Raw genomic sequence first — 24,119 nt, 5'->3', positions numbered from 1 at the left:
TTGCCTAGAATATATGTATATACCTGTCCCTATAAAGGGGGATGGGACCAGTGTTTATTTATTGTAATGGATTTGACCCATATAACCTGAATTCATCATTTTTACCCAAGGATCAACTTAAAATAAAGAAATACATATGTAAAATAATGATGAGGGTTTGTTTTTGTTTGTTTTTGGTTTTTTTTTTGAAGATTCTGTGGTACCATTACAAGTGTCTCCCTCTCAGAGATAAAAGAAGAATTGCTTCTTTAAAAAATATCTTTCTGTAAAATGATGGGGGAAACTCCTGAAGACAGAAACAGAAAAAGCTAGATAGCAGCAGACAGCCTTGGTTTTATCACAAACTTTCCATGCTCTTATCAATGAACAGACACAAGCATGCTTACAATCAACAGCAGTATTTATATAAATAATATAAATAGTTCAAAAGATTCCAGAAGTAAGTTCTTAAGCCACTCTCTGCCATTTGGAACAATTTTCCCCATCTTTGTAATTCTGAGAAAAATAGTCTAGACTAGATATCTATGACTATTCGGATGATTCTTATTCATAAAATGAGAATCTAGAATAGACTAACTTCTGTAATAGCAACACCGGTGGGAGAACAAATTGGCTCAAGAAGCAATAAAAAAACTGGGACAGCCCTTCAAGGTAATCAATTTAGCTGTATCGCTTTTTGCTGTGACTCTGAAGAAAGGTAATTTAGTCTCTGAAAGTAGTATCTTGCTGCCTGGAATTGGTACCCACAAGCTTCAAATAAACTATTCTATGAAATTTAAACTGCCCTTGACAGCAAGAAGGACACGCTCAGCTCCAAGCCGTCAGAGAAGGTTTAGTTTCCCAAGGTCGGACCGCCAGGGAAAGTGAGCCCCAGGTGGAACCCTTGCAGAACACACTGTGCACTTCCCTTCCCCCATCCATCAGTAACCTCAGCCAAAGTATTTGTGGATTACTTTTGTCTATTCCTATTTATGACTATTAGCATATTTTCGGAAATGTATTTTTAGTTGGTGTTGTTGGAAGCAGGTATAGTTAATAAAAGTTTAGCTGCAGAGCGAGGCAGCCCAGAGTTCAAACCTCAGCTAACTAGCTACTTACTAGCAACATGACCTTCAGCAAGCCACTTACCCACCTGACTTCTGTTTTCACAGCTGTTAACAAAAGAGGGTGTGTGTGTCATCATAATGCCCAGCACAAGGCCAGGCCTAAAGCATGGACTTAATACATCTACATCTCATTCATTTCCTCTTTTTCGGCCTTTTCTTCTTCCTCCCCTTCTCCATCGTCAGAGAATCAGCCTTAGCAGTCGATGATTGCCTGGAGTGCCTGCCCAGCCCACTGCCCACCAAGAAGCTCTGTGTGCCTGGTGCAGGACACAGCCCCATAAGGGATGTGCTCTGGTTACTCAATGCTCAGTTCACGTTAGAATGCAAATGTCCTCGAGGGGAAAATAACATTGATTCATGTCTAATTACTTATTTACACTTTTAAGTCTTCTTTATTTTTTACAATTTACTGTGAGCAGATTCTGCTAAGGAGAATACAGAAAGAACGAGGCTTCGGCTTTGAGGCAAAAGGGCCTGTGGAGGGGACGGACACAGGAAGGGGAGAGGATGAAGGGAGATCTCAAAGATAAGCTGCCTACAGCAGCCGACTCTACTGAACCAGCCCACCCTGACCCTGCCAATTCTTCAATCACTAAGCCGGTAGGGTTCTTAAATCGTCTACTGTTAGCTTTTCATGTTTTATAGCCAAAATATTTAGGAATAATACTTGTAAATGGTAGTGTTTCGTTTTACAGGGGATATTTTACAAACAATCAATCAAAAATTAATCCTCAATCCTGCCTGTCACAGTAATCTGATCCATTATCAAAGCTCTTACCTATGGGATTCTTTGAAACTTCATTTCATAGATCAGTAGATTTACATTGGATTAGGTCGATGGGCAGCTATATTAAAAATCAGAAACGTGAAGTAGGGGCAGTAAGTTGGATCTTTCAAATATATCCATATAAAACCATAAGAAACTTATTTAAAGAAATCTAGCAGTTTATCTGAAGTCGGAGTCTAGAATGTCCTACACTGAGATTAAATTACTCAGAAAAACACTGTTGACGTGAAATGTTTTCCCTTTTTGTTAAAACAAAAGAGTATTAGTGGACGGTTACCTCCAGTATGTTTAGAGTAAGTTACACCTATATGTGGCCAAGCCGATCAATGACTTGATTGCTGAGGTTTACAGATTCTAAGTGCCTCATTTTCTCCATCCTTAAAATGTGGCTAACCTTTGTTATGTATTTGAAGTGAGAATATAATCTATGCTAAGTGTTGCATTACTTATGCTAAATATTTTCCTGATACTGACTGACTATATTTAACGCTTTCCATAGAAATTTTATTTAAGATTACATATTCAAACAATAGTGTTATTTAAGGAAAATTTTAAAATCCTAAAATGCTGTTAAAACTGCACTTTTAATCATCCAGAAAACTAATCTTAATAATCTGAAAAGTAAACAAGAAAGTATGAATTTCACCACTATTCTCTGAATAAAAAGAAAACATAAAAGAGGTTTAGGACCTTCAGAATCTAAGTTAGCCTCTTCAAGCACACTCACAGACTTGGGGATTAGTACACTGAGTTTAGCTAAAGCTAATTGTTTTGTTTCCTAAACAGTATCTTGAAAAGCTAACATCTACATAAACGTCTCTTAACCCTGAATACAGAAGTGTTTGCTTGCCCAAAAAAAGGAATCATAGCATCTATTCATTCTATATTTATTTTTATAAAACAAAGAACCATTTAAAACAAGTTGCCAGAACAGAATTTGGTAGCCAGGAGCCTACTGTAGCTTGCCGTTATTAGCCCTTTTATATTCTCCAGCGGCACTATTGATATATCTTTAAAGGTATTAGTACAAGCGAAAGGCATTCATAAATCTCCGTCTTTAATGATGATAGTTGCAAACAGCAGCAGCAACAGTAAACATCTAACATTTATGGGGTACTTCCCATATGCCAGGCACTGTACTAAGCACTTTACATGCTTATCTCACTAATTCCCACAGAAACCTTATGAGTTCGGTCCTATTATTATTTCCACTTACAGATAAGGTGGTAGAATCAACTAGTAGGCAATAGACCAACCTGGTCTGACTCCAGACACCAGGACTATGCCTCTCTTGAAAGAGCAATTGAACTCAATAGGACGTGCACACAGTTCTACTGGAACATTTGGAATGATTTCATAAGGTCACTTCCCCTATCTCCAAAGTGATTCTTGGGGGATTTCGAGGAGACATGGACAAATTTTAAGAGGTTATGGGGGCATTAGCTTAAAGGTAGGAATAGCATGGGAATCCCTCTCCATCTTGTGACCCTCTTACCAACCACCTGCACTGCCATCTTCATTCATGTTACTAAACGCATGACCGTAAACTGTTTTTCTTTGGTAATGGGGAGCGATGTTGTGGGGAAGAGACTCAGGAAAGTTTATAGATTAAAAATCACAAGAACCACTGGTTTTATATATGATTTCATGTGAATGTTTAACGTAATCTCTCAAGTATTCTTTAAGGTTCCATTACTCTATGATGCCCACCAGCAAATGTTGCATCCATGATAATACTTTACATTCCTATGTTATTTCACAAATAGCAACTCATTTGATTCTCACAGAAAATTGTACAATGACTAGGAAAGAGAAAAAATAGCCCTACTTTACAAGGCAAAGATAGGAATCCAAGGCTATATGGCACAGTAGAAGCAGAACCTACAGCCAGCATCGAGGCCTTCAGTCCCAGTTAATAACTTTCGTAAATGCAAAGGGCTTCTGCTTTATATAGCCTATAGCTTGGTGAAAACAGTCTCGGTGAACTAAATTTTGCACGAAGAAACAAATGGCTCAACAACCTAATATCCTTGTCTGGTGTACTTTAGGATTCATTGAAGTGTCAAATCTAAAGGAGCTGGTTATCTCAAAGGAGAGTCTGGCTAAGCAGGGCTGAGAGACTGCATGACATTAGCCCTTGAAACTTGTTACCACTAAATTCATGCTCTTAAATTGTTGCTTTCTGTGAGAATGTAGAGGATCATATTTTGAATCCAAGATAACGGCAGTATGGTAGACAAGAAAAGATGTGATGAGGATACCAGTCAGTAGCTCCAATGGGAAGTATACAGCTTCCAAGGCCCCAGGGTTGAGGACAGAAGCACCCGTGAGAAATGTTCAATCTCAGAATATAGAATAGCTAAATAACAAGGTTTTCTTTTTACTTAAACTCTTACAAATTTCTCAGTGCTGTAGCAACTATTAATGACAGTCTGTTTTCATGATCCCCAGTGGCATTTTTAGCACAATTTATAGAAAAAGTCAGAAAATAAAAAATGTAAACTAAGAAATACGTTATAAAACTTTTGTCCATGATGTAACCAGCACCACTGTGTAACCATTTACAATTCTGATGGTGATGATATATTTGCATCTTGACAATGCTTTTCCAAATCCCAAGGAGTTCTTACTTAGAAGCGTAGCTTCATTAGAAGCAAGGCTTACTATCTGTCCAATGCAAACAGACTCCTAGACAGTCATCAGTCTAAAGATAGCCTTCTTTGAATCTCTCTGGATCACGCACCACGGATATAAGAATAACCAAGAAATGCACCCAAGTGTATTTTGAAATCCTGGGTTTGATTCTCTGGTCAAGTTAGAAGTGAGCCATCTTAACATCAAATTATCTATTTTCCTGCATATTTTATATTTTCTCAGTCATTTTCTCTGGTAGCCAATAATGAGAGATGATAGGAGGCAGTTGAACATATTTCAGCATTTCCAAATAGTGTTCTCTAGAATATTACTTCCAGCATAATAGGTGATCTATGATATACAGATGCACCTGAAGGGGAAGACGTGGCCTGTGGTAAAATAAGTTTGAGAAAAAAATAAAACAAAGCTAAACAGTTCTTCAGTACCTACCATTGCCTTTAATATGCTAATGAATGAATAATGTTCCAGAGGGAAACAGAATATTCTAAAAACTATTTGATCACAGAAGCATTGTTTTGCAGAGTGGTTCCAGGGACCAAGGTCTCATGGGTACACTCTGTCACACGAGCTTTGGAGTCACACAGATCTGAATTCCTATTCCAGCCCAGAATTGCTGTGCAACCTTGAAAGAATTATTGAAATACTCTAAGCCTCAATATCCTGAGGTTAACAAAAGGTCATTAAATTAAAAAATACCGGGGAAAATTGCATTATACCCTTGACATTCAAACACATTTCACATCTTCACAAATCCCCAAATCCACTCCCTTAGAAAATTTAGTAAAATAAAGAAATACTCCTATTGGTGCCTTCACCACCTGTTACTTTATAGAAATGTTTACAGCCTTCTTGCCTTTTCTGGAATCCCACTTCCAGCAACAGCCCCGGTTTGCTAATGTTTTAACTCTCACTTGATGAGCAATTTCACACTGACTGGAACATACTATGAAACATTTCAAAATCTTCTTTTTCCCCTGAAAATAAGCATATGGTGGACTATATGGTGGACTTGTTTATAGACTCCGACCTCATTTATCACTTTAAAATTTCATACTTTTCATTATTTTTCTAAGAATTATCATCTCCTTACCTGTTTTCTTTCTTGTCACTTCTGTCTAGATCAGTGCTGTCCAATAGAAATATAATGTGAATCATGAATGGGGGCATGCATGTAATTTTAAATTTTCTAAAAGCCACATCACAAAACTGTTTTTAAAAACCATGTGAAATTAATTTTAATAATATATTTTATTTAACCCAACATACGAAAAATATTACTATTTATTCATATAATCAATATAAAAATTACTAATGAGACTTTTTTTCATACTAAGCATTTGAAATCTTCTGTGCATTCTACACTTAAAGCACATCCACTTGGATTAGCCACAGCTCAAATGCTCTCTGGCTAGGGTCTGTCTCGTCGGCCAGCACAGACCTAGGTCAGCAGTCGGCTTTCTTCTGGGGGCTATTTTTCTACACAGATACAACGTGTTTATCACTTCAGAGTTACTGCATTTGCAAGGAAGAATGGAGAACGAGAAAACCATATTGTGACGTGGATACTGGGTGATTTACAGGTTTATTCAACAGTTAAGTAATTTAAATCCATAAGAGCTTAGTTGTACACGGGATCAAATTACTACATCATGGTGCCCCAGAGTCCCTCAGAATAGCCCAAATCACAGAAGCCAAAAGGTTATTGTAATTGTTTTGCAAGTAGAAAAGGCACTAATAATGATTTGAAATATAAAAAGAATTAAATTCCGTAAATATATGTTGAATACCAATTGTGTAAATGACAGTTGGCTAGGTCTGGACTTTTTGGAATAGTTACTAGGTGTGAGAAATCCAATTATCCCGGCAGTGGGAACCACACACACACACCAACGCAGACCTATCTCTCCAAATTCCCACATATATACACATACGTATGTATGGCATAAATCCCATCTATTTTAAAATGGTCAGTGGTTGGATTGTTATTTTCTTTTCTTTTCAATACTGGGCACTATAGAAGAGAAGGCAGAGAATCAGTCCTGTTCCATAAACAAGCTTCCTATTCATACTTAAACATACCTTCAATGGAAAGAAATCTGTAGCCTATTTTTGCAAATAATAACTAACACAAGTTGACTGCTTACCAGATGCCAAGCACTGGTCTAAGGGCTGTATCTGCATTCTCTCTCTTAACACTCACAGCAGCTAATGATGGAGGGGCAGAGGCAACCAAGCAGAGTGCATTTAAGAAATTTAATAAACGTCATACAACCCACAAATGAAACACCACAATGTGAAGTCAGGACTCTCTGCTCAATCATGAAGCCAACTACTCACTTTAAATGCATGATGTTCTAAACAGTCTCTAGATAGTGATTTGTTATCTAACTTGAATCAGGTACTTAAAAGCAATGCTGTTATTTCTCATGACTTTAAACATCTCTGAAGATCTTAATGGGCAAGACTTTTGTAAATGCATAGTTTTATACTTAGCATAACCTCCCATTTTATTTACTCCAAGACCCATCATCTAGGAACAGACTCAGCTTCACTCTTTATCTCTGACAAATACCAGAGTCTACATACAGAGCCTCTTATCTGCATCGTTTCTCCCAGTGCTGGCGTTCATCTTTAACTTTGATATTTTGTGGTCTAGTGGCTCTTGAGAGAAGACAAATGCCTTTCTCCTTTGAACTGCAAATTACCATGTTTGGACTTGCTTCTTCATATAATTTTAACTAGTCCTTTTTATTTCTCTCCTTTATTAAATTGAAACTTTAAAATAATTAAATTTATCTTAATAGCATCTAAATTTTTGCTTTGGTAATGTGACAGGGTTTAAATTACTAATAGTTGCCGATAAACCAGTTGAATCGACTGGGCAAGTAAATAGCCCATTAATTTCACATTAATTCATTGAGAGTAGGCATTGGGGAGGTCTCTTTCTTGGAACTCTGGAATACACAATATAAGGGTAAGAGTTTGTTTTCACTTTCATATCCATCCTCTTGTTTATACTTACTAGCATATTCAAAAGAATAATTATTATTATTCAGAAGAACAATGTCAGCAATAGGGTCACTTTTGAAAGTCTGCCAACCCCTGATTTAAAGAACATATATCAGAATTGAAAACATAAACTTTTGGGGCTTCATATTTCTAGCAGATTATATGTACTTAAGATATATTTGTTGAATGAATCAATTGCATATAAGTCCATAGGGACACTGAACTATTCTTTGATCTTTCCTGGGCTTGGTGTTGGCATTACAGAATACGCGTTTGATTATGGAGAAATATTTAGGCCTATATCCTGGCTCATTTAGAGTTTTCTTACACCTCCATAATGCTATTCTATAAACTAATAGGGATATAGTAATTATATAGTCTCTACACTCAGTTTCACACGAAAAGGCCAAGGTGCAGAGAAGTAACATGCCTGATGTTGTATAATGAGGCAAATAAGAGTGAAAATCTGGTCCAGCGGTCTGCTGCTCTTCCAGGCAAAAACTGGTATAGTTCATATTTGGCTTTCCATATAAATGTAACCTAAACAACTACTGTGTGCCAGGACATCATCACTAAGATAATAAAGAAAGTTTATATTAAAAATAAGAAATTATGGGTCAGCCTGTTGGCAGAGTGGTTAAGTTCACCCACTCCACTTTGGTGGCCCAGGGTTCACAGGTTCGGATCCCAAGCACAGACCTAGTACCATTCATCAAGCCACACTGTGGCAGCATCCCACATAAAATAGAGAAAGATTGGCACAGATGTTAGCTCAGGGACAATCTTCCTCACAAACAAAAAACAAAACAAAAAACTAAGAAATTATATTTTGTGTGGTGAGTTATATAATAAATGGTAAATAAATGAAGTCTGAGATTGGATTTGAATATTAAGAACTATATTGTCTTTATACAATATACAAAATGGTTTATGGGAAGAACTTCACAGATGTTATAACAAAAATACTTTCAATTTATTCAGTCATCTCTTAGTTTTCATTGTAAACCAAGGAAAACTAAAAGATGTACTGTCCCATGCTTTCTCCTCTCTCCACAGTTCACTGTCACTGATAGCAAAAGATGAGTAAAAATGCTTGAAAACTGGCCAGTGATCAATAAATTGTTAACACAAACTTCCCGATATTTCCAGCGGCAAAGGGTGATAGCTTTTTCAGAAGCACCACAAATTCTTCTCTGAGAATGGAAACAATGTTGGTGGATGGGGCCAGCTTTCAGACTCTGTCTCTTAAATTCTTACTTTAGATATGTCTCAGGGCTCTTTTTCAGTGGTTCAAATCATTCACGGAAAACAAAGATTCATTAACATTTTGACACAAAAGCAGATGTTCCGGCAACTTCATGCGGAACAGCTCAAAAAGAAAAAGCTTACATTCTCTATCTTTCACACCCATCTTCCCTCTCAATAGTGTCATCTCCAGACTGTTTCTGTCAACAGAACCAGCAGTAAACCATTAAAAGCTGCAGATATGTATTTATATTAAGCATTTACAAAAGTCCCCATGATTTATTTTCGGTGCCTAAATATTTTGTTAGTGCATCAGTGTATTATATTATGAAGTCTCTACTATACTACTAAGAACTAGGTTTACTTTTGGATTCTACTAAAAGGATGACAATTTTTGGCTGATTTCAAATGGAGCCACATATTTGCATCTCATTTGCAAAATTTACTCTATCTGAAAAATTTACTCTAATATCTATCTCCTAAACTTTCTACTCAAACTGAGCTCCAAGGACCGGCAGCATCAGCACCATCTTGGAGCTCATTAGAGATGTGGAATCTCAGCCCCTATGGTCGACCCACTCAATCAGCTTCTGCATCTTAACAATATCCCCAGGAGGTAAGTGTGCATATCCAGTTTTGCGAGGCACTGGCTTAAGCCACAAAATTGAGTATTTAATTCTAAACTGCCTTGTTCTCTTCAGCAAAAGTGTAAGTTCCTCTTCAGTCGCTGTTGCTGGGCCTAAGCTAGCTACTCATTTAATTATAATGAAATAATTGAAAAAAACAGAAGAAAAGAAAAACGTTTATGAGGTAAAAATAAAGCCTGAAAAACACCATGTCCTTTGTTTACTCTATTTTCCAAAGTTTTATTTTGCTGTCAGATTCTTCTATAGAGTACCATCTCCGAATAGGGTCCCCCAGTGGAGATCGAAGTCTCTCTCACCAAGTGGATCAATCTGTATTCAATGAACACAGGGCTGATCATCTATTAGAGGGTAATCCTTGGCCCCAGGGATCCCCTTTAGCTTTGAATTTGTATATTTCATATCTTGCTGTCACCCCTGGCAGCAGGCAGGATGACAGAGAGTTGAAAACAAAGATAAGCCATTCTGCTTTTCTTTAGTAGTTTTGCTAAAAGATTAGATAGTTTGAAATGTTGGTTAAAATGAATTCTGTGGACTTTAATTTACCATGCCACAGGGACAAATTTTTAATTTACTACTGATAAAACAATTAGCTATTCTACATCGCTATTTGGTATATACTGGAAACAATATTTTAGTGACCCGAAAGAATTAGTACAACTTCCGGCAGGACCCAGGGAGTTATTTAGGCACTGTGAACTGTTGGTTCTGAAGATTGTATTTTTAGGAAAAGCTCATTTCTGAGGAATCTAAAAGCAAAACTCAAATATAACAACTTGCAGGGCCCAATAAGGTAGAGATTAAACTTTAAAAGAAAACTTCATAAATCCTTAATTCCTTTCCCAATTTCTGGCTCTTAGTTTTCAAAGTTCATGATTTGAAGTATCTGTCTGGTAAAAAAGTGTATATTTTTTCATATTGTGAAACTCCTAGACTACATGTATACTACCTTAACTTTCCTTTTTGTTTTACCTAATATGCTACCAACGAGAGAGGGTTAGGACTGGACTTTGAAAACTTCAAGAAATAGGACCCACAGTTGTTACATGTGTGAAATTTCTCCAGTCATCATCTAGAAACTAATGATCACATTCTGACATAGTACAAACTGAACCAGGGTCAGGTTACTTACTTGATGTACCAGAAGTCAGCCTGATATCATCCATCAGCTTATGATGAGCCTTAGAGGCCATGGCACATAAAAGAGGATTATATGTTACCAGAATCTTGACATTAAAAAAAATAGACAATAATGACAAAGAAAGAAAAAAGAGAATAAAGGAAAAAACTGCTTTAAATGCATGGGTGAAAAAAATCTTTGAAAAATCCATACACATTTATTGTTTATGACTTACATTGCCTATGTATTTGCTGGTGTGTTTAAACAGATTACTTTGGCTTACAAAAAGCCCAAAACAACTTTTCTTTTTTTTTTTTTTTTTTTTTAAAGATTTTATTTTTTCCTTTTTCTCCCCAAAGCCCCCCGGTACATAGTTGTGTATTCTTCATTGTGGGTTCCTCTAGTTGTGGCATGTGGGACGCTGCCTCAGCGTGGTCTGACGAGCAGTGCCATGTCCGCGCCCAGGATTCGAACCGACGAAACACTGGGCCGCCTGCAGCGGAGCGCGCGAACTTAACCACTCGGCCACGGGGCCAGCCCCCCAAAACAACTTTTCCAAGAAATAATTTAGAGAAGAGAAAATTTGAGTTGAAGTGAGCACAGGCTATATAACTAGAACTAAAAGTTGGAGACGGAAATTTTAAAATAGAATAAAACATTTTAATTGGTTTTGCTAACAATGATTATTGTTGGGTTGACAAATGAATCTGGGTAAAATGCAAGAATAAGATCATAGATTTAAACCGAATATGGGTCAAAAAGAGGGAAAATTCTGTTTCTGCACAACAGGCCAAGTTTTCTACTATAGTCACTTATTTCACAGTTATGTACTATTCAACATGAGGAGAAATAGAGTGAGAATGGTTCACCATTACCCAAACTATTCCTGAAAAAGCAGGTCCTATAGATCAGAAGATCCATCTCCATAAATAAAAGGCATCATATGACATTGCTGTTACTAAGCAATCATTTATTAAGATGCTGTCATTGAAAATGGACTATCTAGGTGGCCTACACTTTGGTGAGGATGTGGAAAACTGAAACACTGCTTTGGGGATTATATAAATGGTACAATCACTTTGGAAACCTATTTGGCAGTATCTGAAAACATATGCATAAGCTACAACCCAGAAATTTTACTCTTTGGGATAAACCCAACATATGTGTATGTATGCAAACTTACACACTAAGCGTACATTTGTTTAGCAAATGACATATCCTAGAATGTTCATAGCAGCTCTATTCATAACAGCTGCAAACTGGAATACCCAAGTATCCATCAACAATAGAATTAATAAGTAACTTGAAGTATATTCGCTTGATGCAATACTATAGCAATGAGAATGAACAATCTACAACCGCATAAAATAATATGGATGAATCTCACTATCAAAATGTTGACCTAAAGAAGCCAAAACAGAAGAGTTTATATTGCATAATTCCATTCATAGAAAGTTCAAAAGCAGGCAAAATATATCTATGCTCTTGGAAGTCAAGATGGGGGTTATCTTTGGTATCATAGTTAACTGGAAGGGTTCAGGAGGGGGAATCCTTGGGAGGTGGTAATGTTTAATTTCTCAATCTGAGTGCTAGGTATGTAAGTAAAAATGACTAAGCATTTTTTATCACCTAGCTGCACGTTCACATCTATCATCGCATACCAATTAGATTCTCACAGATTGCCAAGGGTTACGTAAAAATAATTTAACAAAGAAAGAGAGTCCTTTCCTTTCTTATAACACGGGGAAGGCAAGATCTTTTTTTTTTCAAGTCATACAGGGCTAACACAAACGGTAAGCCTTTTAAGTTCATTTCAAAACACAAGATAATTTTTCTCCCCAGCCAATAATTTCTTCTTTCCCTTTCTTGGCACTTTTGCAAGTCAGATCTCCCTGATTTTTGTTGTCTCAGCCCACGTGTATTTCTTTAGGAGGAGAAAGTTAATGTTTCTTGCCCCTGAGTGTCTCAGCCAAGAGTTAGGAAAGAAGCACATATAACAAGAGTTGCACAGGGTCATTCTCCTCCTCGACAAGAGAAGGCAGGACAAAAACATGCCCACCAGCAGCAGTACCACTGGCAACTGGCAAGTGAGTTTGCTCAAGACATTTTGAACTTTATGACAAAGAGCTAAGGAAACTTATGTTGGGAAAATATCTCGCAATTTTCTCAGAAATGGCAAGATATAGAAATAAAAGAGTTATATGAGCAATGAAATGTTTTCATCGTCTAGTTCATCTGAGATCAGGGCAGCATACTTGGTGGAACCCACTGATGAGAGCTTTTGTCAACTACAATCCAAAGATGGCAGCAGGATTTTTTTGTTATGTTTTTCTCTCTCCTAAAGTGACCACCCTTTCACTAGAGAATGTACTCACGTCATCAAATTAATGTGATGCTTAAACAGGATGTAAATCTTCCCTTTGGAGAAGAACACTAATCAGGTTCAGCTAGTTTTTCATTCTCTATCTATCTAAACACTGCCATTACGCGAAAAAAAGAAAGTCCATGAAAACCAAGGATATTTTACAGAGTCAAACCTCTCCTCCCAGCCGATCTATTTTGCTATCCTAGATAAACAAATTCTGCCATTACATTCCTTTACCCATAGCAACTTCCAGTGGATAATCCACAAATCAATTAAAGACAAGTTAATTGCCAAAAGGGATCAAGCAACAAGCATTAGAAGCATAATATTTACAGGCCCCATCCTAAAAATTTATGTGTTAGAGGAAAGTTTGGTCTGGCTAGCTTTCCTTCTAATCCAAGATTTTAAATGTGTATGACTACTTCTGAAAATCAAAAACTCATCACATAATTACTCTTAGGTCATGACATCTATGTTTTGGGGGCAGATGTCGAGTCAAAAAAGAAATAAGGTACAATCATAGAACATACTACTGCTATTGACTTTTAACTTCTAATTTTTTTCACTTTAATATTTTCTACATATGAAACTTTTTGAGGGTTATTTGAAAGAATGTAATAGAAAGTATATTGTAAATCGCTCCTCCTTTTGCTCCTCCTCCTTATCTTCTTACAATAAAGGTGAAGCAAAGGCAAATTCACACAAGAAACTGGAGTCTGATCTGACCAAGGACCCAGTCAGTAAGGAGGTCAATATCCATATGGTTCCATTGACTCAGTGCAATTCTGAGTTACGCCTTGTCCGCCTAGGACTGCAGGTGCACTCATGGAGGTATGGAAGGGAGATGTTTCAACTTAGATGTAAACAAACTGTCATTTTCTTGATGAAGACTTCCTTGACTTCCAGAATTTCCTATCCTGCTCCCTATTTTATTTTACTTAGTTGTCAACTTGTTTATTTTCTGCCTTCCTATACTAGAATGTAAGCTTTCCTAGAGCAGAGACCTCATCCATTTTACTCCTCATTATATACCTAATACGAGGTAAATATTTTTAGGTGGCTAATAAGGCACCAGGCACAGGAGTGTGCTGGAGACACCCATACCAGTTGGCAAAAGCGGACCGTGAAATTTTCAGGAGTATTTATAGGTCGGTTGTTATTATTAATGATTATTAAAAATTGAATTACATAACCTTACCATTAAATAAACTCTGCTTAAAAGAATGGCAATAAATACTCAAAACTCATCACTTCCTAATAATTTGACTACATTTTACTATTGTCTACATTTTGAGGTCATTTACATCTATTGTATCTGTATGTGCTACTATGCATCTCTTGCCAATTCCACATTTAGTGACCTCTGCAGCTTGAAATGGATTGGCGGGAAATATTTTGCCACAGAAATCAGCAAACACTACAGATTGGCTTTTTCTGGTGTCTTCACAGAGAGCTGACTCTTAACATTTACCAGCACACTACTGACCAGGCTTATCATAGCATTTAACAAAATACTCTCTGAATGAATGCATTCATCTTTTATATGAAGCCTAATGGCATTTGAGTGTTTTATTCATGGTCACGTTACTTTCTTCTACATTACACGTGTGCAAAGGTTACACAAAAGTGTAACAACAACGTGCAACTTCCCGTTACACATTATTTTTACAAAGTTTATTCCTTCAGCCCAGCACAAAGCTTATCTTTTTCAGGTTCACTCTCAAGCTTTCTTTTTGGAATGTGGCTTACCCACTTGTTGCTCTTGACATGTCTGTCTTTCGCATTAGATTGACTTCACATAATTAGGACCTAGAGGGGTCTTCAGGTTTTTCAATGTAAGATGATGGGTTTGAGCAGATGAACTCTTGGGTATCTTCAGCTTGGACTCTCTGTTCCATGAACATGGGGAAAGGAAGCAGAGTGTTTCCACTCTTGTCAGAGATCAAAAAAATTTGCTGATGGGCTCATTCATTCAATACATAGACATCAAGTACCTACTATATGCCACACAGCCTTCCAGGCACTGGCGATACAGAGGTGGAAAAAACAGACAAAAATTGCTGCCACATGGGGCTTACACTTTAGTATTAATAATAGTTAACATTTATTTTAGTGCTGTCTATGTGCCTGGCATTAAATATGGCTAAAACACTTAATCCTCACAATGCCCCATTTCACAGATGAGAAAACTAAGGCACATCGAAGTTAAGAAACCTATCAATGACTCACAGCTCTCAACCACTACTCCACACCACCTTCTGAAGGGGAGGCTGTTTGTACATGCAAGCTGCTTATACGGCGACTGTTCAGAAGCCAGCTGTATGGCACTGTTCTGTAACCAAGAGTGCTCCCGATGATAACAGTTAACCCCTAAACGTATTCGACAACAGAAGCATCAAAAAAGGAAATGTAGAAAATGCTATAAAAGTGGTGGTAGGCAAGCCTACTTTTATGTACATGTTTCACTTAAGGGCACAGTGGCTCTTTGAAGTTGGCATTTTTATTTCCCATTTACAGACATGGAATCTGCTAATGGAGGTTAGGGAATTGCTCAGTCAAGAAAGCAGCAGAGCTGGCATTCAAGCTTGGTCTGTTGGGCTCTAAATCCATAGTCTCCCTCTTACACCACGCTACGCTACCTCTCCCACAAGGTGCAAAGATTGTTAGCCATATTGTTATTCTTATAATGACTGTTATGCTGCCTGTAAGGTAACGATTTTTCTCATTTTCAATTTAGCTAGTATTACTCACAATTTGGCCTATCATTAAGAAGCCAGTTTAATATTCAAGACAATGCCGGTAGAATAAACAGGCATGACACAGGATGAAGTTGACCTCTCCAGCTCAGAGAATCTTCTGGCTCCTCCGAACAGCTGACCAAGGAGCAACACTTTGGCAGTGAAATGCAACCACATGACCAATGTTTTTGGCCAGATGAAATGAGCCAGATGGAAGCCCACGGAGCAAATCCAGGGAGAGCACAGAAGCACGCCATGTAAAACCACGGATTCGTTTTCTTTTTTTTTTTCGCATAAGAAACACATATTTTGATGCTTTTGCTTAGCACTACTTTAAACCAGTATCAACTGGCTTAGAGGACAAGTTTAGATATTATTTAATAAGTTTATATTTTAACTGAGCACTAAGCCCTATTCTGTATCACATTACAGGGTGTTCTTTCTTCGGAGAAAGACTCTGAGTTGAGTAAATGAGGATAGTTAAGTCTATTGGGATCACACCTCTCGTTATGGAACTTCTCCTTGGGTTGTGATGAGGATCTGGTCAGGAAATGGGAGGTAGGAGAGTGACTAGTGAGGAGTCCATGCTCTAGGACAGACTGCCAGGGTTCAAATTTGGGCAAGTTTCTTAAATTCTCTCTGCCTAGTTTCCTCATCTGTAAAATAAAGGCAATGCCCTTGTGGGGTTGTTCTGTGGGATGCAAAGACATAATGCATGTCCAGCACTGAGACACTGCCCAGCACACAGTGGGTGCCCAATGCAAATCATATCCTGTTATTCAAACTCCAGACTTTCTGACCACATGAGTGTGTGACCTCTGTTCCCTGAACCCCCCATTCTTCTTCTCTTATTTGGTGGTAATTATACGCATCCTCTTCATTTACCCTAAAGAATTAAATGAGATGAGCTGTGGGGCACTGGAAACAATAGTTGTCATATCTGTTACATCTGAAAAAATCTTTAAAAAATAAGAAAATGCTACTCAATAGGAGGTATTAATGTGGTAGTTAGAAAGTCACATCCCAGGGTACTGATTTGTTGGTGGCACTCATTTCCCTTTCTAAGACTTGGGCTTCAGCCAGCATTTTCTAGTGGCTATCGTGAGGTTTAATTTGATGCACTACTCCTTAGGTTTTGGTGGTGACAAGGAGTAGCTAAGAGGTCATGTTCTCCCTGGTCCCTGCTCATATCTGCTACTGCGAAATCTACAGATCAAAGTTGCAGATTTCAGCATAACTTTCTCAGAGCACTGGGGATGATTTAAGATAATCTAGGGTTTTTTGTTTCCAGCAAATATTGCTTTATCTTTTCATGGCCTGAATATCACTTGTGCTTTTGTCTCTCCATCTGATTTCTAGTCCTTCTATCTACGATTCAGTCTACTTCACTTTAAAAAATTTTACTTGTTCCCCTTTCTACAAGAGTATGCTCAAACGAATTTAATCAATCACCCATTTGGCAGCTCTGATGACATACTAGCGGAGAGAAAGATGTTGAAACTATTGGCAAAAATGAGATTGGGAGATTTTCTGAGAATTCCAATTATGTGGTTTATCACATGACCCCTATTAGCATAAGGGGTAAGAAAACTAGAACATACTTTTTGTTTCTGGTCTGTGGGATGCTGGTGGAATCATCTCTGTCCTCAACTTAAATGCAACTTGGATGATTTTTTCTTCAATTTGCATGGCACCCACCCCATAGTCACCACTTAAGATGTTCCTTTTGACATCCCTTTTTGAGAAGAGAGACAGTAGAAAGTTTTGTGATTTGTTCTGGTTGGCAGACAAGACCATCTCCAGAAGAGCAACTTTCTATTTAAAGTTTCCTTGAACTTTACTATAATCTTAAACAATAACATTTTTTTAAAAAATCAAAATGTCCTAGTGTTCTCTTGGGGAGGTGTCAGAGTCCACCAACCTGCCAAGTCTTAGCTCCTCATCCTTTCTTTGCTTCTTTTTTAGGTACTATGTCTAAACCTCCAACATAAATTCACTCACTTACATTGTTTTCTCAAATCTAACATGACCATATCATTCCCTTTTCTTTCTCCTCTGAAATAGATATGAGAAGTGTGTCTCTAAAGTAATGAGTGGCACTCATTCCAGGTCCACGGGAGAAAATTAGCCTCCTTATTAAGTAATACCCCCTCTTTCTGCATCAAATCAAATTTGGCTTAATAAGCTATATATTAATCATATGCTGCTTCTTTCAAAAATGTACTTTCCTCACAAAAGAGAAAAATTTGTCACCACTGAAAAACTACTTTCAAATCTATTTTAAGCATTGTATAAGGTCTCCAAGCATTTCTCAGGGATCAACTCATCAAATGTATATGATCTGCTATGACTTTAACAATTTAGACTCTTTAATTCAAGTTCACATCTTACAGACTTGCCTTTCTTTTACCCCGAATGCTACCAGGAACTGAAAACAATGCCAAAGAAAAATATTTCAGTTTAAAGCTAAGTGTATCACCAGTATCATGCATTAACATCCATTCAATTTTCGAAGAAGAGAATGACACTATGCTAGACACATTTGAGGATTTTACAGAATATAAAATATCGTTCTTAAACAACCTCGTAAAGGAGAAATTCAATGAAGAAATGTTGGCTAACACCCAGTTATTTCAGTTGCTTCAATAGTGGATTCATATCCAAAGCCCTTCAAAGGTCAAGATAAGCTTACGCTACTTCCGTGTTTTAAGGATCTCATATATTAAAAAAAAGACGAAGAAATGCAAAAACAGGTCCGCAAAATTGAGGGGTATTTTAAGTGTTTACATTAAACAGTTAAACACCTTTAACTTTAGGAATGTTATGCCATGAAACTGTGTCGTTCAGAAATTAATTGCAGAATTTAAGTGTGAACATGCCTGCATGCATGCGTCCATGCCTGAGCGTGTGTATATACACACATATATTGACTCACAGTGCATTTGAAGTGGTGTGGTTTGTCAAAAGTTTAAAGCTATATGACAAACTCCTTTTTTCATTATTGTCAGTATATTGCTGTGGCTGAATGCATAATCTCCTTTTGAGCCCTGAGAGATCTCTGAAATGTGAGACCAGAGTGACCGATTGCCCTCCCAGCCCCCTAACCTTCCACTGGACTTGGGGCCTGTGATAGGCCCTGATCACATCACTAAGTTGATTTTTCGAATAAAGGGGTGAAACCAATCAGGAGAGTGTGGCAAGATGCTTCATCGACTCTGCATTAATGGCACTGCTCTTGCATATAAGGGAACCTCTGGCCTCAAAGAATTTGTGGACCAAATGGAAAGACAAAGTACGACCCAAAGAACAGTGAAGACAGTACAAATAAATAGTTAAATTAATTATTACATGGGTAATTAATATTCAAATTAAAAGCAAATGAACCAGGGACGAAATATCTCAAGTTTCAAAAGAGATCAGCCCAGGATGGCTATTTGGGGTGTCATTCTCACCTTTTAAAGTTGTTGTGAAAGAGGCTTGTTAGAACCACATAGGGGGCATTTCAATACATGGAAAACTCATCCCTAGATATTCCAGTGCTTGTAAGATTCTGGAAAGGATCGGAACTTGACCAACGTAAAACGAAAATATCTTTGTCAGACCAAAGCAAGTGTCATAGTATATCAGGCAAGTTTCATGATATATCTGCAAATCATATAGTAGAGGTTAAACTGCTTTTCTGAAGATTTCTGAAATTCTTTAGCCCAACATGCTATTGCTGTCACTCTACGTAGCAGTTAGATGTTTATGATATTTAGGAACTTGTTATCAGATCTCAATGATGAGGAGAATCTAGAAGCCACCACCTATTGGAAATACGCAAGTGATGTTTCCAAATCTTTGATGAGCGTATAACTCAGCACATAATAACCATGAGATGCAAATAATAAGCACAATGAGATGCGCATTCAGTAGAATGCAAAGCATATAGTAGGCATATAATTTCTAATGTTGAGCCATATTCCTAACTGTAACAAATTAACATAATTAATAAAAATAAATGGTATTTGTTTTTAAACAGAAACAAATGGAGGTACTACTTACACTTTTAGCTGCCAACTTTTATTTATCGCCTTCAAAGTTTGCTTATGCATTGTTATCAATGAAGTTTATAATTTGATTTCTACAATTTTATACTTCCCTAAAGAATTACAAGGGCACTATCTTCCATACTGTCTACAGCAAATAAATAATTCTTATGAATTATTTTAATCCAAATTTTGAATGTTTTCTATGCAGGCAAATTAGAACACATTTTAATGCAAATTTAATGCATACTTCTATACAGGCCTGGTAGTTTCCAGGTATGTTGCATGTGGTCTAAATAGAAAGAAAGACCTTATTTTTGAGATTTTGCAAACAATTTCACAATTTTGCTCTTGCTGAAATAGCGTTCAATGCTACAGAAACAAAAAATTGTGTGAAGAATCAATCTTTTCCTTGTAAATATCTAGAATACTCAAGCAAAGAAGGAAGTCAAAGGCTTTTTTCAGCATCTTCTTTTCTTTTATTCCTGGTTATTTGGTTAAAATAAGCTAACTTGGACATAAAACAAAGGTGTCATTGACAATTTATTGAGGTCGCGAGGTCAAGATTTTTCATATGATTTCTACAGAAATCTTTAGAAATAAAAGATTAACAAAATGTTGACTTTGATTTCATGGTGTCTCATTCTTCTGGACAAGATTAAAACTCTGAATTACCACCTAGACACAGAGATAGTTTCCACTTTTCCATGTGAATGTGCCCTGAAACACTTCGCAACAGCACTGTAGTGTTCCATTGTTGTAGCTCTTGACTATTTGCTTGCTTAATGAAACAAGAGCCCTTTCCTGACATTTAAAGATTTAACAAAGTTAGTATGACCAATTTGGGCTGTATTAAGCTCATTAGGCACGCTAATACACTGTTTTCCAGACGCCAGTAATAAGAACGCTTTTTTAAGTTCCCCACTTAACTCTCAAAATCGGCTTTTAGCCTTAGTCAACTTCCTTCTGTTTCTGCAGGTTCCCACAAACCCTTGACTATCGTTAAGGTTCATGCTCTCTCAGCTCGTATTTCGCATACTGCCAATGTAAAGCACACTATGAGTTAAATAGATCAACACAAGCAAAGGTTTATCTGCAGGAGGCCCAAAGCTACAGAGGCCGATGAAAAATAATTCTTCCCATTCATGAAAAGTAAGAGCGATACCTGTAGGACTTTGAGAAACGTAATCTTGATTTGGCTCTGAGAGATGGTCGTGGCACTGGGACTCCCTGAAGATCCCAAACAAAAGCCATTTGTCAAGAAGCTGCCAGGATAGCTGAAAACAGCGGGAAGTTAGAGTTGGTGCAGGGCCCTGGGGCCAGAGGGTCCCTTGCTGAGCAGGAGGCGCTCGTGGCTGAGTGAGGGCATTTCCCCCGTGTGGTAGTACACGCTGACAGGGAAGTGGCAGGCTGGCTGAAGCAGGGGTGTAAGGAATGGCCAGGACTTCCTGCTGCCTGACACTTGCCCTTTGCGACAGAGCTTGCTTCACTCAGACCATATCTCACTAAGAACGTGAGAAATACTCCCTTGCGAATTTGTTTTTAAATATAGCCCTGATTAAACAGCATAGTGAAATGCCACTCCTGAAAAGCACAATACATGCACACACACTCACACATTGTGAAAGGTATGATTGAAGTGGGGGAACCTTTATATCAAGGGTGAAGTTTAAAAAAAAAGCAAATAGAGGGCTTTTGTTAAAAAAAGAAAGTAAGTAAATGCCTACGACTGGGAAATTCAACAGAGATTACCAAATTTCACACAACTAGCTGCCACATATCGTTTTCCTTATTTCAACTTCTCTTAGAAACAGGGACGAACATTATTATTAGCAAAGCTTCCACAAGGATTTAATCGTTGAAATACCAGCCTCTCTCTGCAAGTCAGCGTGAGAAGAAAACAGGCAGATCACTTTCAAAGCTTTTGGCAGCTTTTCCCTCAAGGAGATACTGCGTCACCTTGGAGAGGGAATTATAATGCATGACTTGGACAACAAAGATCAATTTTCTTGTTCATTTTCTTTTCCCTAGAAACATTTCCTAAGTTTCTGTTAAATCTCTTAAAACAACTTCCTTTCAAATTAAATAAATGATGAAAGCCAAATAGAGCCCTTCACATGTTTTATGAGGCAGCTCATGTCAGGGAGGCATATATTTTATGATATGGTACTCAAGGAGTCAAAGGACCCCAACGCCGTCATCGGTCCTCACCACCAAGTGGTATTTAATGTTAACAATGCAGCATAATTTCATCAGTCCTTGTCCAAACACTGCCCCGAGGATGACCTCAACTGTAAACCAAGGCAGAACCTCACTTCTCCAGGATAAGCTTAGAGAGGCTTGGAGAGCCCAAGTGAATTTAACCCACCCTGAACTGGACAAAACTGAGCAATGGTTGAGCTAAGAGGGTGTTACCATATCTGCTAAATTTTGAGACCCTCTCTCCAGCCCAATCGATTTCTTACATAGCCAAGGGGTCCAAAATATTCACGTAGTTTCTAGAAAGGCTCAAGACAGTAAATATGACACATTTTCACCACAGCATCCAGCACACCAGGGGTTCTGGAGAACACCACAGGTTCCATATCAGCTTTGGGAATGAGTAACAGAAAACATTTTTCCGGTTTCACCTCTGTGTTATCTGACAGACAGGCTGAAAGAGTGGGTGAGTGATAGCTGACTGAACAGCAACAATCTTGAAGGAGCCGAGAGTTCAAAAATAAACACATTCTCGCTGAATCAACTAGCAATATCCGAATGCTTCCCAAACTGTAACGTTTTGCTTTTGTCTATGCATTTGCATTTCACAAGAGCAAAATCGGTTGTCACCTTCACAGTATTCTTTGAGAAGGAATGCGATGGTGCCTAAACCTACTCCAACCTACTCTTCTTGCTGTATGAAATCCCACTACTATTATCATCTCATTCCTTTATACTATTTAATTTCCATGTCAGGACAGCACTCGGGAAATGCAAACATTCCTGGCAGAGTTAACACCGAGAGTGAACAACTCGGTGTTGAGTAGGATGACTTCATCTGAGACCGAAGCCAGACAGTGTAAGAGAACTTGGAGTCTGGGTGAGGAGCAGGGATGCCCTGAGAGCTGGTGGGGTGAGGAGGAGAGGTGTGAAGGGAGGGAGCTGGGAGGAGTTAAAGACAAGTAGAGAGCAGAAGGGGAAGTACCAGCGAAGATTTACTTCTTTGACCTTGCACGCATCCAAAGCTCTCATTCCATCCGGTGACGTTTTAAATTTTGTAGGTGAAACAGCACCATTGGTTTATGAAAATGAAAGCTGAGGTCCATTTATACAACTTTGGAAGCAGAAAAATATTACTTTTGTTGTCCCAATTGTACTTGTCATGGCAAGATGGACTCTGTCTTCCCATCCAAGCTAAAGCCGGGAACAGGCATTTTGACTAACACCTGTCTTGGTCTCCATATCCATTACATCTTGAAAGAATGTTCTATTAATTGATATTTAATTGACAAAATATAACAGCATAAGAATAATGCTGAATGAAGATACTATAGAATGTCTACTATTTTCTAAAAGAAATGTACAATGAAGGAGATGCAAAGTTGTCTTTTTCACGATTGCCAAACCATTTCCTTCTTCCTTTTTCCCCCTGCTTCTTGAAAGGAGACCTCTAAAACAGTTAAGACGTATAAAAACAACGGAACTATTGATGTGAAATTATGACCAGGAAAATGGAAACTCTGGTCCTTTTCCCTAATGTGAAACTGGATAAAGATGCAAGAAGTATCTGCCAAATTAGTTATTTTTTCTTTAAATAATTACTTACTGTCTTCTTCCCATCTCTTCCAGACAGTTACATATAATCCCCCTCATAGTAATAAGCTACTTATTTCTGAGGTTAATCATGAGCAAAGTTAAGCCTTGATTTCAAATATAAATATCAATATTGTTTTGTAGAATTGGCTAGTACTTCATAAACTTAAGAATTTAGACAATTGAAAAAAAATTAAAAATTAAATGAGATGTTTGCTAGGACGAACTTTTGCTGTCATTTATATTTTAAACAGCTGTTTATAACTTTCACCTACATGTACTAAAGAGTAGAAAAGGAAATGAAGTGGTAATCTCTTTAATATTTTAATTTGTCATTATTAAGCATTTATTTATCCAGAAGAATATTAGTAGAAGCATGATTGAGTGGCAAGGAGAGAAGTTCCATCCCTAAGACAAACTCTTCTTTACAAGTTGGAAAGTGAACTTATGTGCCAGGGAAAACCAGATTCTGAAATCTAACCTTTGCTAATTGCCAAATAATAAACTTTGCTAAATGCCAATTGTTATCTGCATAATTCCTAACCCCCCCAAAACCCCAACAAAATGCCACCTCCCGCCAACAGCTCAGATCTTATGTTCTTCAGAGCTCTAAATAAGAAATCCTGTTTG

At 37.6% G+C, this 24,119-nt stretch overlaps 1 protein-coding gene across 24 annotated transcripts in view; it reads right to left on the bottom strand.

Annotated features, from left to right (window-relative positions):
* The window catches only part of PDE4D (phosphodiesterase 4D), a 1,369,870-nt gene that overhangs the window by 308,469 nt on the left and 1,037,282 nt on the right, over window positions 1-24,119 (bottom strand). Inside the window, exon 1 of one of the 24 annotated variants that reach the window (XM_008514494.2) lies at window positions 20,863-21,201. The exons of the other annotated variants lie outside the window; for them this stretch is intronic. Within the exon in view, the coding sequence (XP_008512716.1) occupies window positions 20,863-20,951 (89 nt within the window). The 5' untranslated portion in view covers window positions 20,952-21,201. Of the gene's footprint in view, window positions 1-20,862; window positions 21,202-24,119 lie in introns of those variants that run through there. 24 annotated transcript variants of the gene reach the window in all.

Source organism: Equus przewalskii, chromosome 20, assembly GCF_037783145.1.
Source record: "Equus przewalskii isolate Varuska chromosome 20, EquPr2, whole genome shotgun sequence".
Taxonomy (NCBI): domain Eukaryota; kingdom Metazoa; phylum Chordata; class Mammalia; order Perissodactyla; family Equidae; genus Equus; species Equus przewalskii.
The sequence above is the reverse complement of the archived record's forward strand: the minus strand, read 5'-3'. Positions and strand labels throughout refer to the sequence as shown.